At 40.5% G+C, this 14213-nt stretch overlaps 1 protein-coding gene across 1 annotated transcript in view; it reads left to right on the forward strand.

The window, feature by feature from the left end:
- The first annotated feature begins 544 nt into the window (after positions 1–544).
- Positions 545–14213, forward strand: part of LOC311058988 (kinesin-like protein KIF20B) — a 48177-nt gene continuing 34508 nt past the window's right edge. The window contains exons 1-12 of the mRNA XM_084076554.1: positions 545–669; positions 3080–3184; positions 4949–5026; positions 5929–6036; positions 6274–6412; positions 7054–7524; positions 8133–8244; positions 8672–8743; positions 9972–10118; positions 10706–10868; positions 11523–11684; positions 13444–13587. Of these exons, the coding sequence (XP_083932680.1) occupies positions 3080–3184; positions 4949–5026; positions 5929–6036; positions 6274–6412; positions 7054–7524; positions 8133–8244; positions 8672–8743; positions 9972–10118; positions 10706–10868; positions 11523–11684; positions 13444–13587 (1701 nt within the window). The 5' untranslated portion in view covers positions 545–669. The remainder of the gene's footprint in view (positions 670–3079; positions 3185–4948; positions 5027–5928; positions 6037–6273; positions 6413–7053; positions 7525–8132; positions 8245–8671; positions 8744–9971; positions 10119–10705; positions 10869–11522; positions 11685–13443; positions 13588–14213) is intronic.

Raw genomic sequence — 14213 nt, forward strand, 5'->3', positions numbered from 1 at the left:
ACCCTGGTTGCATCTTTCTTGCATAATCTGGCAACGCTGGTACCACGTGGGCATGGGGGTTGGCTCTGTGTTCCGCGTTGCCATGTCTGCTTATTATAAGCGACGTAGCGCTTCTTTTTCTGTAAAGTTCGCTTGTACATATTGGTCGTTGCTGGGCTTGTTTCTAAAGTGTAGTTGTTTATCTGGGCTTGTTTCCAGTTTTTTTTATGTATTATTTAAACCAGTGGTTCTCCAATATTTTCATGAAAATGTTTTGTGCCACAGAGAGCATTTAATGTGTTGTTAGAATGTTTCAGAAATATTCCAAATATTCCACATTTTATTGCAAATGTTGTTTTAAATAGCAGATCTACAAGCTATTAGATCTGCTATTTTCAAATAGCTGCTGTATGGATAATGGATGTATACAGTAAATAGGTTTAAAGTGCTCATGTGTTCTTTAATTAGTCGCTTCTTTTTCTCGGAGGAAAGTTTTCATAGACCTGGTGGCTCGTTTCTCTCGCACAATCTGGCAACGCTGCTCCGTGTTCTGATTGGTCAGATTCAAAAAAGGACGCGGCTGTGTGCTGCATAGTTTCCTTGTTGTTTCGGCTGGAATGTTTTAACGTTTTAATCTGTTATATTGTATTTAATATTAAACGTTCTTAATCCTGATTCCTGTTATTTAAGGTAAGTCCGTTTAACGTATTAAAACGCAACGGAGTGACGTCATATTGTAGTTCTGTGTGTTTAACTATGAAAAGCTGCTGTTAGCGCTCAGCTGGTAGGTTGTTATGCTAACATGCTAACATGCTAACTGGGTTTGTTTGTTTGTTAGTTTAAATATTTGTCAACCTGTTGATACATTAAAGTGAACACACTCATGTAGTTGTTAGTTTAAAGCAGTGGTTCTCAAACCTTTTCATGTCAAGGACCCCCAAAATGATATGTATTTGCCCATGGACCCCCATCTCAAAATATGATGTTCCAGGGACCCCTAGAGCAGTGGTTCTCAAACTCTTTCAGGTCAAGTACCCCAAAAATGCATTTTGAAAATGCGGATTTGGCCACGGACCCCCATCTGAAAAGATTTTCACATGTGGTCTTAAAAATATAAAAAATATTCAAACATTTTCAAAGAATATCAAGATTTTTTTTTAAACAGCTGATGTATATACGGCCCTGGGGGTCCCCGGACCCCACTTTGGGAACCCCTGCATTAGACCACGGACCACTATAAATCTGAGAGTGTACAAATGTTACCAAATAACATTTGTACACTCTCAGAGTTACAGACCCATAAGGGTCCATTTGGTTACTAACTATCCAACATTTATCTGGGGACCCCCTGGAACCCGCTCAAGGACCCCTGGCGGTCCCCGGACCCCACTTTGAGAACCATGGCCCTAGAGAATCAAAGATTTGAGTTACAAATGTTCGCTTTAGAAAATATACATTTTCAAAGAATATTTCAAAAATAGCAGATCTACAAGCTCACAGTGCCGCGCTATGAGCTTGTAGATCTGCTATTTTTGAATAGCCCCAAAGTATAAAATATGGATAAAGGGGTCACAAATGATCGTGAAGCTATACTAACTAATTTTGCTGCGGACCCCCTATAGCTGGTACCCCTCTACGGACCCCTGGGGGTCCCTGGACCCAACTTTGAGAACCAATGGTTTAAATAACCTTCAACCTGTTGGTACATGTCATGAAAGTGAACAAAGTGATAGTTGTTTAGTTTAAAGCTTATTTAAAGCTTATTATTAAGATAATAGCTAACTCTGTTATCCTATTATCTTATTAACCCTTAGAACTGGTAACCTTGTTAACTGTAATGTTTCCCACATGAAGTCGTTAAATGTTTAATTAAATTACAGTTGGTTTTATTGGTGATAAAGTACACTTAGTCTTATTCAGAGTCGAGTGGTTTCAGTCATCTAATTAGAGCAGTGGTTCTCAAACATATTCGTGCCAAGGACCCCCAAATTGATATATATGTGACCACGGACCCCCACCTAAGAAATCTTGTGCCAGCTAGGGACCCCCACCTGAGAAATATCTTGTGCCAGGGACCCCCACCTGAAGAATTATCTTTTGCCAGGGACCCCCAGAAGCAAAGATTTGTTAAAATCTTTTTAAAAAATAATTTAAAGATTTTCCTACATTTCCAAGATTTAAAAAAAAAATAGCAGATCTACAAGCTCATTGCGCAGCACTCGTGCCGTACTATGAACTTGTAGATCTGCTATTTTTGGTACATTTTCAGAATGGGGATACTAGGGTTCAAGTGGTTAATATCACACAAACAATTTGGTCACCCCCCCCCCCCTGTAGTAACTCTGGGGACCCCCAAGTGGTCCCAGACCACCTGTTGAAGACCCCTGGGACCTTTCCCCATAAATAACTAACGGGGGCCTCGTTGTTGTTTAAAACCATTATGGTTCTCTTTTAATTTCAAGGACCCCCATAAGTTATGAGTGGAATAATTGTGGAAACGCGTTGCGATGTGACATGTTGTGAGCTTGTATATTAGATGCTATTTCCACTATTTTCAAAATATTTTGAAAGTTTCAAAATAAAACTAAATAATAAATGTCAGTCTTTTCTTTTTATATGTCATGTATAGTTACTTGTCATCTGCCCTGTGCTATGTTTGTTTACAAAGCCTACAAGGCAAATATAAATGTCATTTTTATCTATATGTTCCAATGTTCAATGCCAAAAACAATTTATTTGTGACAATTTCCACAGACAAATGCATATAACTTTGGGGGTCCTTGACATATAAAAGTTTGAGAACAAATGTATTATAGGAACATAAGTTAAAAAAAAACTGTTAGGAGATTTATAGAATCTCCCAGAAGCAAAGATTCGAGTAATATGTTGTCTTTAAAAAACATATGTATTCAAAGATTTGCACACATTTAGACGATTTTTCAAAAAAATAAGCAGATCTACAAGCTCGTAGCGAGCTTGAGCTTGTATATCTGCTTATTTTTTTTGAATAGCCCATAGTGTAAAAATAATGTAATTATAGCTAAAAGATGACACAGTATGCGTTCCGGGATTGACTGACTGGGTTAATGTTTGTGTCCAGATGGAGTCTGTGGAACAGGAACTGGACAGAGGTGAGCCTGTAGACGTGGACGACCTGAAGATAGACCTGAGCTCTGAGTTCAGCGCTCTGCAACGCAAGTCAAAGGTGTTTGAACGTCGTTTTTATTTACTAGACGTTAGGGATGGGACCATAATGAACATTTCATGTTGTTATTGTGACCAAAATAACTGATTTTATTATATTATCGTGATAATAAAAATATGCTTAAGTTGTAACCACTTGAACCCTAGCATCCATAGTCTGCGGTGGAACATTTGCCGAAAATAGCCGATCTACAAGCATCGCGACGCGTTGTGAGCTTGTAGGCTATTTTTGGCAAAGGGATTTAGAGTGGGAAAAAAAGACCGTATCAAGTACGTTCTTTACAGGTGCGTTTTACCAATTCTAGAGGGTTCAAGAGGTAGCGGACATGCAGCTATTATTATTATTTTAAAGATATTTTTGGGGGCTTTTACGCCTTTATTTAGACAGGACAGTAGAGAGAGAGTCGGCGTGCTGAAGTCAAGGCACAGACGGCTGTGTTGTTGACGGACAACGGATGCACGCTTATGAGAAACAACAAAAATAAAACCTGACAAAACAGTTGCGTGCATTAGCACAAGATGAGGATAAAGGAAACATTCAGTCTAAATGTACAGCAGGGTTCCCCAATTACTTTTCCCCAAGGGCCAAATTATGTCTCGGGGACGAGCAGAGGGCCAGGGACATTGTGCCCGTGCGCAAAATATTTAGTTTTTTATTCGTTTTTTTTCTCTATAAATCGAGCTAATTTGACACTGTGTTATTTTAGGCCTGGGATTCTTAAATCCTGTGTTGAGGGTCACAAAAGGAAAAAGATGCACTCTGGAAACAAAATAAGTCTGCTTGAAAAGTAATACAGATTAACAGCAGCCAGTTGTACATACTGAAAATCAAAATAAGTCCGGAATCAACAATTGACTTACAGATGTGTTTGTTGGTCTGCTTGAACAGTAATACAGATATTATTATTTTTCCCAAAAAAAAATAAAAAGAATTGGGGAACCCTGATGTACAGTTTGCTAATTCTCACCTACTACTTTTGTATTTGAAAGTTTAAATGTCTCTAAATATTATAAACTTTCAGGACAGCCTAAGTACAAATATAATTTATGAAAAGGCTACTATAGGCTACACAGTGAAGTCACTATTCAGTCCGACTTCACTGTAGCCTATAGTTTTGTAGATGTTGTCTTTTTCATGTTCAAACAATGTTGTCATGAAACAAATCAGAGATAAGTATTCAAAGTGGCGTGCACAGACATTTTGAGGGGCAGGTGCTCAAGTAAATTATACTTTTTTTTGTTTACTTGGTCTGCTCTTTTTTCCCTCTACTCCTATACCTCCAACTCCTATACCTCCAACGCCTCGCGCTGCGAGGCGTTGTGAGCTTGTAGATCTGCTATTTTTGGCTAAAGTTCTCCTCAGAAAAGGGATGCTAGGTTTGGAGTGGTTATGGTAAAAAGAAAAATCATATCACATAATGATTTGGCGGACCCCCTGTAGTAACTCTGAGGACCCCCTAGGGGTCCCGGACCCCCTGTTGAAGACCCCTGCTGTAAACTGAAAAAAAAAAAAAAAAAAACGCTTTTTTTTTCAAAAGGGCACTTCTGGTCAAGAGGGCAAAGGGCAGGTGCTGTAGCACCACCTAGAGTCTATCTGTGCACGTCCCTGAGTATTCATTACCGCCTCATCAGTAAAAGTGAACCCCTGAACCCCAGCTTCCCTGTCCCTAAACTGGGGGGGCGAACATTGACGATCTACAAGCTCACAACGCGTTGTTACACATCTAGATTTAAACGCTCACTGACTTCATCATCTCTCCAACAGGAGGGCAGAGAGCTGCTGAAGGTCTACCTCCGAGTCCGACCTCTGACCTCCAGCGAGGCTGATCAAGGAGAGGCCCAGGTACGTTTAGTTTTTTTTTTTATCTCCGGACGTTTGTTCATCTTGTGGATCTTTGTGTTCTTTGTGGCGTTTATATCGAGGCCTGTCACAATTATTACATTCCAAACATGACCTGCATTCATCACTTCAGTCTATGTTGGTTGTTTAATGACTAGTATTACAATGTCATTGTCTTTTTTATGTCCAATGTATTTGTATTGAACCTCATAAAGTTAACATCAGTCTAACTTATGCATTAGAAATTCAATTAAAAAATAACTTTTCCCAATTAAAAAATATCAAAAATAGCCGATCTGCAAGCGCAAACGCTATTTTTGCTACTTTTGAGTGACAGTAGAATGAAGAAGTAGGACATTCATTTACGAAATAAATCAAGTTCAAACATGGAGATAAGAGGTTTCTGCCCGACAGTAACGACATGCAATGTGGCCTCCTGGAGTGAGTGGAAATATATAGTCATAGTTTTTTGGAAAGTATAAAGTCTTTAAATATGTCAGTAATGTCTTTGTATGTTTAGGTTATTTGTCAGCGGCAAAAGTAGCAGATCTAAAAGCTCAAAACACAGCGTGTTTTGAGCTTTTAGATCTGTTACTACTGAGGTTTTTTTTTGTGAAGCTGTAGTATGATCAAGTAGGCCGTTAATGTACAAAAAGTTAAAGTATGGGGGGGGTGTGTAACAGGGGGTCCCCAGCAAAATTAGTCAATAAAGCGTCACAATCATTGTAACCCCTTTATCCATATTTAATGCTTAAGCTATTAAAAAATAGCAGATCTACAAGCTCATAGCGCGGCACCAAGTGCCGCCAAATGCATATCATTTTGGGGGTTCTTGACATGAAAAAGTCTGAGAACCACTGCTGTGTGTGTGTGTGTGTGTGTGTGTGTGTGTGTGTGTGCCATAGGACTGTGTTACCATTGAGTCTTCAGACACCGTGCTGTTGAAGCCCCCTCCGTCCAGACTCAGTGATAAATCACTGAGTCAAACTGGACAACGTTTCCAGTTCTCAAAGGTTGGATTTGTTTTTGTTTTTTTAAATTCTATAATTATGAGAGAATCGTTAAGAAACATCTGTTATCATCATCACACATTGCTCATTCAATCCTGTATAAATAGTGTGTGTGTGTGTGTGTGTGTGTGTGTGTGTGTGTGTGTGTGTGTGTGTGTGTGTGTGTGTGTGTGTGTGTGTGTGTGTGTGTGTGTGTGTGTGTGTGTGTGTGTGTGTGTGTGTGTGTGTGTGTGTGTGCAGGTACACGGTCCAGAGTGCAGTCAGAAGGAGCTGTTTGAAGGCACTGTGAGGAACTCTGTGAAAGAGGTTCTCCAAGGAGAGGATTCTCTGGTCTTCACGTACGGAGTCTCCAACGCTGGGAAGACCTTCACCTTCCTAGGTGAGTTAACCACTTCAACCCCTGTGTGTGTGTGTGTGTGTGTCTGTCTGTTTTCAGCTGTATAACAGCAGTATGATTAGTGTTATAACACTGTGTGTGTGTGTGTGTGTGTGTGTGTGTTCAGGGTCAGAGTGTGATGCAGGGGTCCTACCTCTGTCTCTCAGACTGTTGTTCAGCAGTATAGAGCATCGCAGTTCCGCCACTTCCTGGTGCCGGAAGTAAATACTCGATGCATTTTTCCCATTGACTTTTCCAAAAATATTTATATCAATTAATTTAAGCCTAGAATCAAGCCATCCAGGGTCCTGCTGAATCATGACCATAAAACCTTTTTTTCTGTGTTTTTTTTTAAATTTTATATTTAATGATATGATATACTATATTTAATAAATACCCTTTGTTGTTGCCGTTTTCAAAAAAGTTATTTCACAGAATCAAACGTTTTATGGTCATGATTCACCAGGATCCTGGATAGCTTGATTCTAGGCTTAAAATAATTTATATAAATATCTTTGTAAAAGTCAATGGGGAAAAATGCATTGAGTATTTACTTCCTGCACCAGGAAGTGGGCGGGAACGGCGACGCTCTATAACATTAGTAATATAACATTGTGTGTGTGTGTGTGTGTGTGTGTGTTCAGGGTCAGAGTGCGATGCGGGCGTCCTACCTCGGTCTCTCAGACTGCTGTTCAACAGTATAGAAGGCAGAGTTTTCACCCAGACTTCGGTGAAGCCACATCGCTGCAGAGACTTCATCAAACTGACCAGAGAGCAGCAGCGCCAGGAGACCATCTCCAAGAGGAACCTGTTCAAACACCTCAAAGAGACTGACTGTCAGAAGAGCCAGAGCTCAACTAGCAGCAGGACCAACCTGGAAGGTTCCTCCTCAGAGTCCCTGCAGGGCAGCAGCAGCAGCAGTGTGTCGGTCCCAGAGGACCGTGTGAGCGTGGACGACGTGGACGGCCAGGCCACGACGCTCTTCTCCGTGTGGGTCTCCTTCTGTGAGATCTACAACGAGAGCATCCACGACCTGCTGGAGGCCCCCGCTGCCGGGGTGAGGAGACAGGCCCTGAGGCTGTCACAGGACGTCAAAGGAAACTCCTTCGTCAGAGGTGTGTGTGTGTGTGTGTGTGTGTGTGTGTGTGTGTGTGTGTGTGTGTGTGTGTGTGTGTGTTCAATATGGCTTGTTCAGAATTGGGGTGATCTGGGCGATATGACTTAAAGGGTTAGCGTTTCGGCATCAAGCCTTCCTCAGCCAATTAAAGTGTTCAGTGGTGTTGTGTGTGTACCAGGAGGGACTGATAGACAGACGTAACAAGGACTTCAGCTGCTGTCAGTAAAAAATAAATAACCGTGATTATAGCCATATAATATCAAACACAGGTTTAATACTGCAATTTCTCAAAAACGACACATTTTATTAGGACTCCTAAAATGTCCATGGGACTCAAATGACCACCTGTGAGTCCTGGAAATGCATTGAAAACACTGTGTTCATGACATTAGAGCAAGAAGAGTATCAGTGCGTTGTCTTTGACAACATACTAAATACAAACATGTGTATCATAACTATAATATAATAACGTGTGTGTGTGTGTGTGTGTGTGTGTGTGTGTGTGTGTGTGTGTGTGTGTGTGTGTGTGTGTGTGTGTGTGTGTGTGTGTGTGTGTGTGTGTGTGTGTGTGTGTGTGTGTGTGTGTGTGTGTGTGTGTGTGTGTAGACCTGCATTGGGTCCAGGTCAACGGCCCAGATGAAGCCCTGAAGGTGGTGAAGTTGGGGAAGAGGAACCAGAGCTTCTCCTCCACTAAACTGAACCAGCTGTCCAGCAGGAGGTAATTATTCATTATTAATACATCGGGGCATTTTCAAATAGCCAAAATGTATATATAGGGCTGAAGTGGTTTAATTAAGTGGTGTGTTTTGTAATAATAATCTAAGTAACTAGTAACTAAAGTTTTCAAATAATTGTAGTGGAGTAAAAGAACAATATTTGCCTCTGAGATGTAGCGGAGTAAAAGTATAGAAAAATGGAAATACTCTAGTAAAGTAAAAAGACCTCAAAATTGTACTTAAGTACAGTACTTGTGTAAATGTACTTAGTTACTTTCCACCACTGTGAGCTTGTAGATCTGCTATTTTTGCGACCATAGTAGTATGACAAAGTAGGGCATTAATCCCATCCAACACATTTAAATATGGAGATGAGAGGTTTTTGCTGCGTTTGTAAACCTGAACTGTGTTGTGTTTTTGTGTCTTCAGCCACAGCATCTTCTCTGTTCGCCTCCTGAGGGTTGAAGATGGCTCAGTTCCTCGCGTGCACAGCATCAGCGAGTCAGTAAACATCTCCTTCATCTCATACATCTTACTGAACTGCAGTATAGAGGAACATACTGGCATATTCATTTTTTTTTGTGTGTGGGTTGGGGGAATTTATGATCACATAATGATTACATTATTATTATGAACCCATGTGAGACCTCTTGTGAATTGTTATACCTTAAAGGGCAAGACCACTTTGGTAGAGGTTTGGGTTGTGTATTTACCTTGCCATGATGTAACTCCCAAGGTTGACAAGACATTAAAAATAATTGCTCCATGGATTAGAAATTGATGATTGAAAATATGCTCCTCATTGACTTGTGTTGTATCGTAAAACGTCACTCTTTTAGCCCGTAAACGAACGCAAACAAAGTTGATCCAGACAATATAGAACATCACTTTTTTTTAAATAAAATGTTAACTTCTTCCTAATAAAAATGGCAAAATCAACAGGGAGTTAACATTTTTACAAAAAAAACAAAACAGTACTGGCTTTGTTCTGTGATGTTCTATTGTCTAAATCAACTTTTTGTGTGTGTTGTTCGTGCTAAAAGAGTGACTTTGAGAGCTGTTTCACCATACACTAAGTCAATGAGGAGCATATTTTGAATGATCAATTTCTAATCCATGGAGCAACTATTTTTGATTTCTTGTCGTCCACCTTTTGGAGTTAGATCATGACAAGGTAACTACACAACCCAAACATCTACCAGTCTTGCCCTTTAAGACCGGAGTACTTCTGTGTTGTTGTACTTTTTTTTTGTTTTTAATGCCGGGTAGATGCCTACATAGTTTTAGATGCTGCAATGAGTGTACATCCATTTATCAGCCTCTGTAGCAGAAACAAAAACGCTTAAACCTTTGACAATTACTGAAAATGACTTTACACATTCCCTAATATAATGAAAGAAAGAAAGGGAAACTATCAATAAAAAATGAATCTATATTAATCTTTAGAAATTCCACAAATCTCTAGTCTTTTTGATAACAAATTCAACAACCATTATGAACATTGCAGCAAATTAAAGTACTTTTCTGTTAAAGCCAAAGGTTTAATTTAAGCTCTAAAAAAGCTAAGCTGTAACAAATAAATAAAAGAAAACCTCCTACAGAGGCTGAGAAAACTCGCAGGTGATTTACAAACACTCAGGCTCATAGTTTGTCACTGTGTGATCTGGCAGGGTCAGACCTTTGTGCTAAAACCCAGAACATTAATATTATTATTATTCTTATGTTTCAGGTTGTCACTGTGTGACCTGGCAGGCTCAGAGCGCTGTGCGAAAACCCAGAACAGAGGAGAGCGTCTGAAGGAGGCGGGGAACATCAACACCTCTCTGCTGACCCTGGGGAAGTGCATCAGTGCACTGAGACACAACCAACAGGCCAAGTACGTTATAACATACATTATAAATACAACTAACTGGCCAAGTACGTCATAACATACATTATATAAATACAACACAACCAACAGGCCAAGTACGTTATAACATACATTATAAATACAACTAACAGGCCAAGTACGTCATAACATACATTATAAATACAACCAACAGGCCAAGTACGTCATAACGTACATTATAAATACAACTAACAGGCCAAGTACGTCATAACATACATTATAAATACAACCAACAGGCCAAGTACGTCATAACATACTTACAATTTAGGCCAAGGGTCTTCAACAGGGGGTCCGGGACCCCTAGGGGGTCAGTGGCCAATGAGTTGTCTAGGTTTCTGTATCTATGGTCCACTGGTCCGGTCTCCTAAAGAGGAGGGGCCACCTATGTCACATAGATACAGGAAGTAAACCGGAGATAACGTGTCTTGCTTTCCTGTTTGTCTTTCTTGGATAGAGCCTATTAATGACCTCTGTGTGTGTGTGTGTGTGTGTGTGTGTGTGTGTGTGTGTGTGTGTGTGTGTGTGTGTGTGTGTGTGTGTGTGTGTGTGTGTGTGTGTGTGTGTGTGTGTTTCAGGCTGTTGAACCACGTGCCGTTCAGGGAGTCTAAACTCACTCACTACCTGCAGAGTTACCTGAGCGGGCGTGGCAACGCCTGCATGATTGTCAACATCAATCAGTGTGCCTCCGTGTACGATGAGACGCTCAACGTGCTCAAGTTCTCTGCTCTGGCTCAGAAGGTTCACTCACTCACTCACTCACTCACTCACTCACTCACTCACTCTCTCACTCACCCATTAAGACCGGGAACGCATCTGTGTCACTTTTTGATTTGAGCTAAAAAGCATTATTTTACACTTTGGCTATTCAAAAATAGCAGATCTACATTTTTGAAAAATCGTGGAAATATGTGCACATCTTTTAATATATATTGTTTTAAAGCAAACATTTTTACTCAATCTTTGCATCTGGGGGTCCCTTGAACAAAATATTTTAAGATGGGGGTCGGCGGCCAAATAAATATAATTTTGGCGGTCCTTGACATGAAAAAGTTTGAGCACCACTGATATAGAAACATGTTTTTCAGAAAACTTTTAGGATTTAGAAGACATTTGTAGAATCGGCTTCAAGTCTTGGGTTAAAAGATTAACTTTACTGTCTCCGCCAGGCCGAAGGTGTGGCCGAGACAGACTTATGTTTTGCCCCCTGTCCGTATGTGTGTGTCCGTCCGACTCAACAGCTAATCTCCAGCGACATCTACAAGCTCATGTGCCGCGCTATGAGCTTGTAGATCTGCTATTTTTTTAATTGGCCAAAGAAATCTTAAAATGACAGATACTTTCCCGGTCTAAATGGTGTTAAGTACTTAATCACGTCTTCCTCCCTCCCTCCAGGTGGTGGTGCTGGTGAGCAGACCTCTTCCCGTTGTCGTCGTCGTCTCCGACCGCTCTGCCAGTGAGCTGTCCTTCCTGATCGACAACGCCGACAGGAAGGCCCTGCTGGGACGCAGGAGGAGCTCTATGATTGGCTGGGAGAGCAGCCTGGAGGACGTACAGGTAGGAGGCGTGGCTTTCATTCAACCTTCTCTCTGGACATGATATCCAAAGCTCTTCCGTTTTCCATGTCCTGAAAAAGTACACGGCTTTGCTCATACAAGGTTTCCTCCGTCACAGCGTTTGGACAAAGTGTCTGCATTATGTTGAAACGTATGAACTGCTGTCTATTCTTTTGAGCTGCTAAACATAAATAGTTGAGGGCAATTCGTTAAAAAGTCTTGTAATTCCAAATCTGGGAACCCATCGCCAAATAAAAATCACACCCAGTGTGAAGTGGGCGGTGTGTGGTCATCACAACATGACTCACTTAAAAAAAAAGGATAAATGACTTTTTAAGTCCATAATGCTATTCATAGGGCTGCACATGTGTCATGTGTTTCGCTAGCCAATCACAGTCCTGAATTTGCAAAGTCAGCCAATCACATTACAACTAGTGGTGATGACACTAGCTGTAATGTGATTGGCTGACTTTGCAAAAGTATAGATTTGCATTGACTGTGGAAGGGTTAGGGGTGTAGACTGCGTTGTAGACTATTGGCCAATCACGGTGCAGGATTGGTCAGTGTCCAAAACTCACTTATAGGGGGCGGTTACACCGCCCCAAAAAAGGAAAAACAGCGCCCTCTGCTGTTTTTTACATTTTCCCTTAGCTCTGGGGGGAGCATGGAAACCGGGGTTTTGGTCTGCCTTCAGCCTTTCACTTCCGCTGGTGCGACTATGTTTTCATTCCCACTAACAATATTTCTACACGGAACACTAACACCACTTCTCCCAGAGAACATGGATGGTTTTGGTTATAAGACCACTTGTTTCTATGATGAAAGAGCAAGTTGAAATGTGAATATCTTTCCGTGGTTTTCTGCTCCGCGGAAGCTATTGTTAAATGAGTTTAGGTTTGTTTCTAGTGGGGAAGGATCGGCACACGCGTAAATCCCGCCCACTACATTTGATTGGGTAAAGCGCGGCCTGCTTCCTGATCTGAAGGCACGCCCAATTGTAGGCCAGTGCGTACGCGATATGACGAACCCCCCCCCCCGACAGATTCAAGCGGAGAGCAGAATCTGTTCTTGAGAGATTATGTAATTCCTAAAGAACTCATGTTTCTATATCAGTGGTTCTCAAACTTTTTCATGTCTAGGACCCCCAAAATTATATGTATTTGATTACGGACCCACCATCTCAACATATGTTGTGCCAGGGACCCCCAGAACCATAGATTTGAGTTTAAAACATTTAGCTTTAACCCATTTTGGGTGAGGGAACCCTTATCTGTAACTATACCTTTCAGGACGGGAACCCCCTTTGTGGTTCTTGTTAATGTACAGTTTAACCCATTAAGACCTGAGGCCGCATCTAAAAAAAAATCTAAATCCTAACAATTTTTCGGAAAAAAATATAAAAAAAATGTTCATGATTTTTCATAGTGCCGCGCACCGAGTGCCGCGCTATGAGCTTGTATATTTGCTATTTGCCAAAGAAATCTAAAATGACACAGATCCAGGTCTTAATGGGATATAGCAAACATACATTTGTTGTAATTTTTAAGTTTTTCAGAAAACGTAGTCAAGATTTTAGAAGGCGTTTTTAAAAGGTATTATTTATTCAAAGATTTGCAAAAAAAAAATCAAAATGGCCGATCTACAAGCTCATAGCGCGACACGAAGTGACACGCTATGAGCTTGTAGATCTGCTATTTTTGAATAGCCAAAGTGTACAGAACCAAGGTTTAAAAACGTGTCATGACACCTCTGTGTGGTAGGAGGATGGCGATGGGGAGAGTGATGAAGAGCAGAGCCTGATGGAGCGGACACTGGGAAACACTGTTGATGACGATGATGAAGATAACATCACTGTTGATGAAGATGAGGAAGAGAACATCATCGTGAACAGAGCTCAATATCAGGTCAGTATCTCTGGTTGTTGTTTTTTTAATCCAGTGGGTTCTCAAACACTTTCATGTCAAGTAGGGCTGTCAACCTTCCTCAAATGATATTCGAATTTTGGTCTTTTTTTTTTTTGCAGATATTTTATTATTATTATAATAACAAAAACGGTACAAAAAAACAATGTATCGAGAGCTCGGATCAATAAAACTTATCTTTTGTTTGTTTTTATAACTTCATACATTGTTTTTTGTATTGTCCCTGTCAAATAAACAAGAACTTTTTTAATTGTTTAAAAAAAAAAAATAGAATATTAATTAGCGCTGCACCGAGTGCCGCGCTATGATGGGCTTGTAGATCTATTTTTGAAAAATCGTGAAACTTTCTTTGCTGAACTTGGAAAAAATATATTTTTTGAATGAGAACATTTGTAAATATATGTTGTTCCAGGGACCTCCAGAGGCAAAGATTTCAGTTACAAATGTTCGCTTTAAAAATATATATATTCAAAGATTTAAAAAAAAATGGCAGATGTACAAGCTCATAGCGCGGCACCTTTTGTAGATCTGCCATTTTTGAATAGCCAAATAAATCTAAAAATGACAGAGATGCGTTCCCAGACTCGATGGGTTAAGTGGTTTAAGCG

Source organism: Gymnoscopelus microlampas (assembly GCF_963454915.1).
Source record: "Gymnoscopelus microlampas genome assembly, chromosome: 13".
Taxonomy (NCBI): Eukaryota; Metazoa; Chordata; class Actinopteri; order Myctophiformes; family Myctophidae; genus Gymnoscopelus; species Gymnoscopelus microlampas.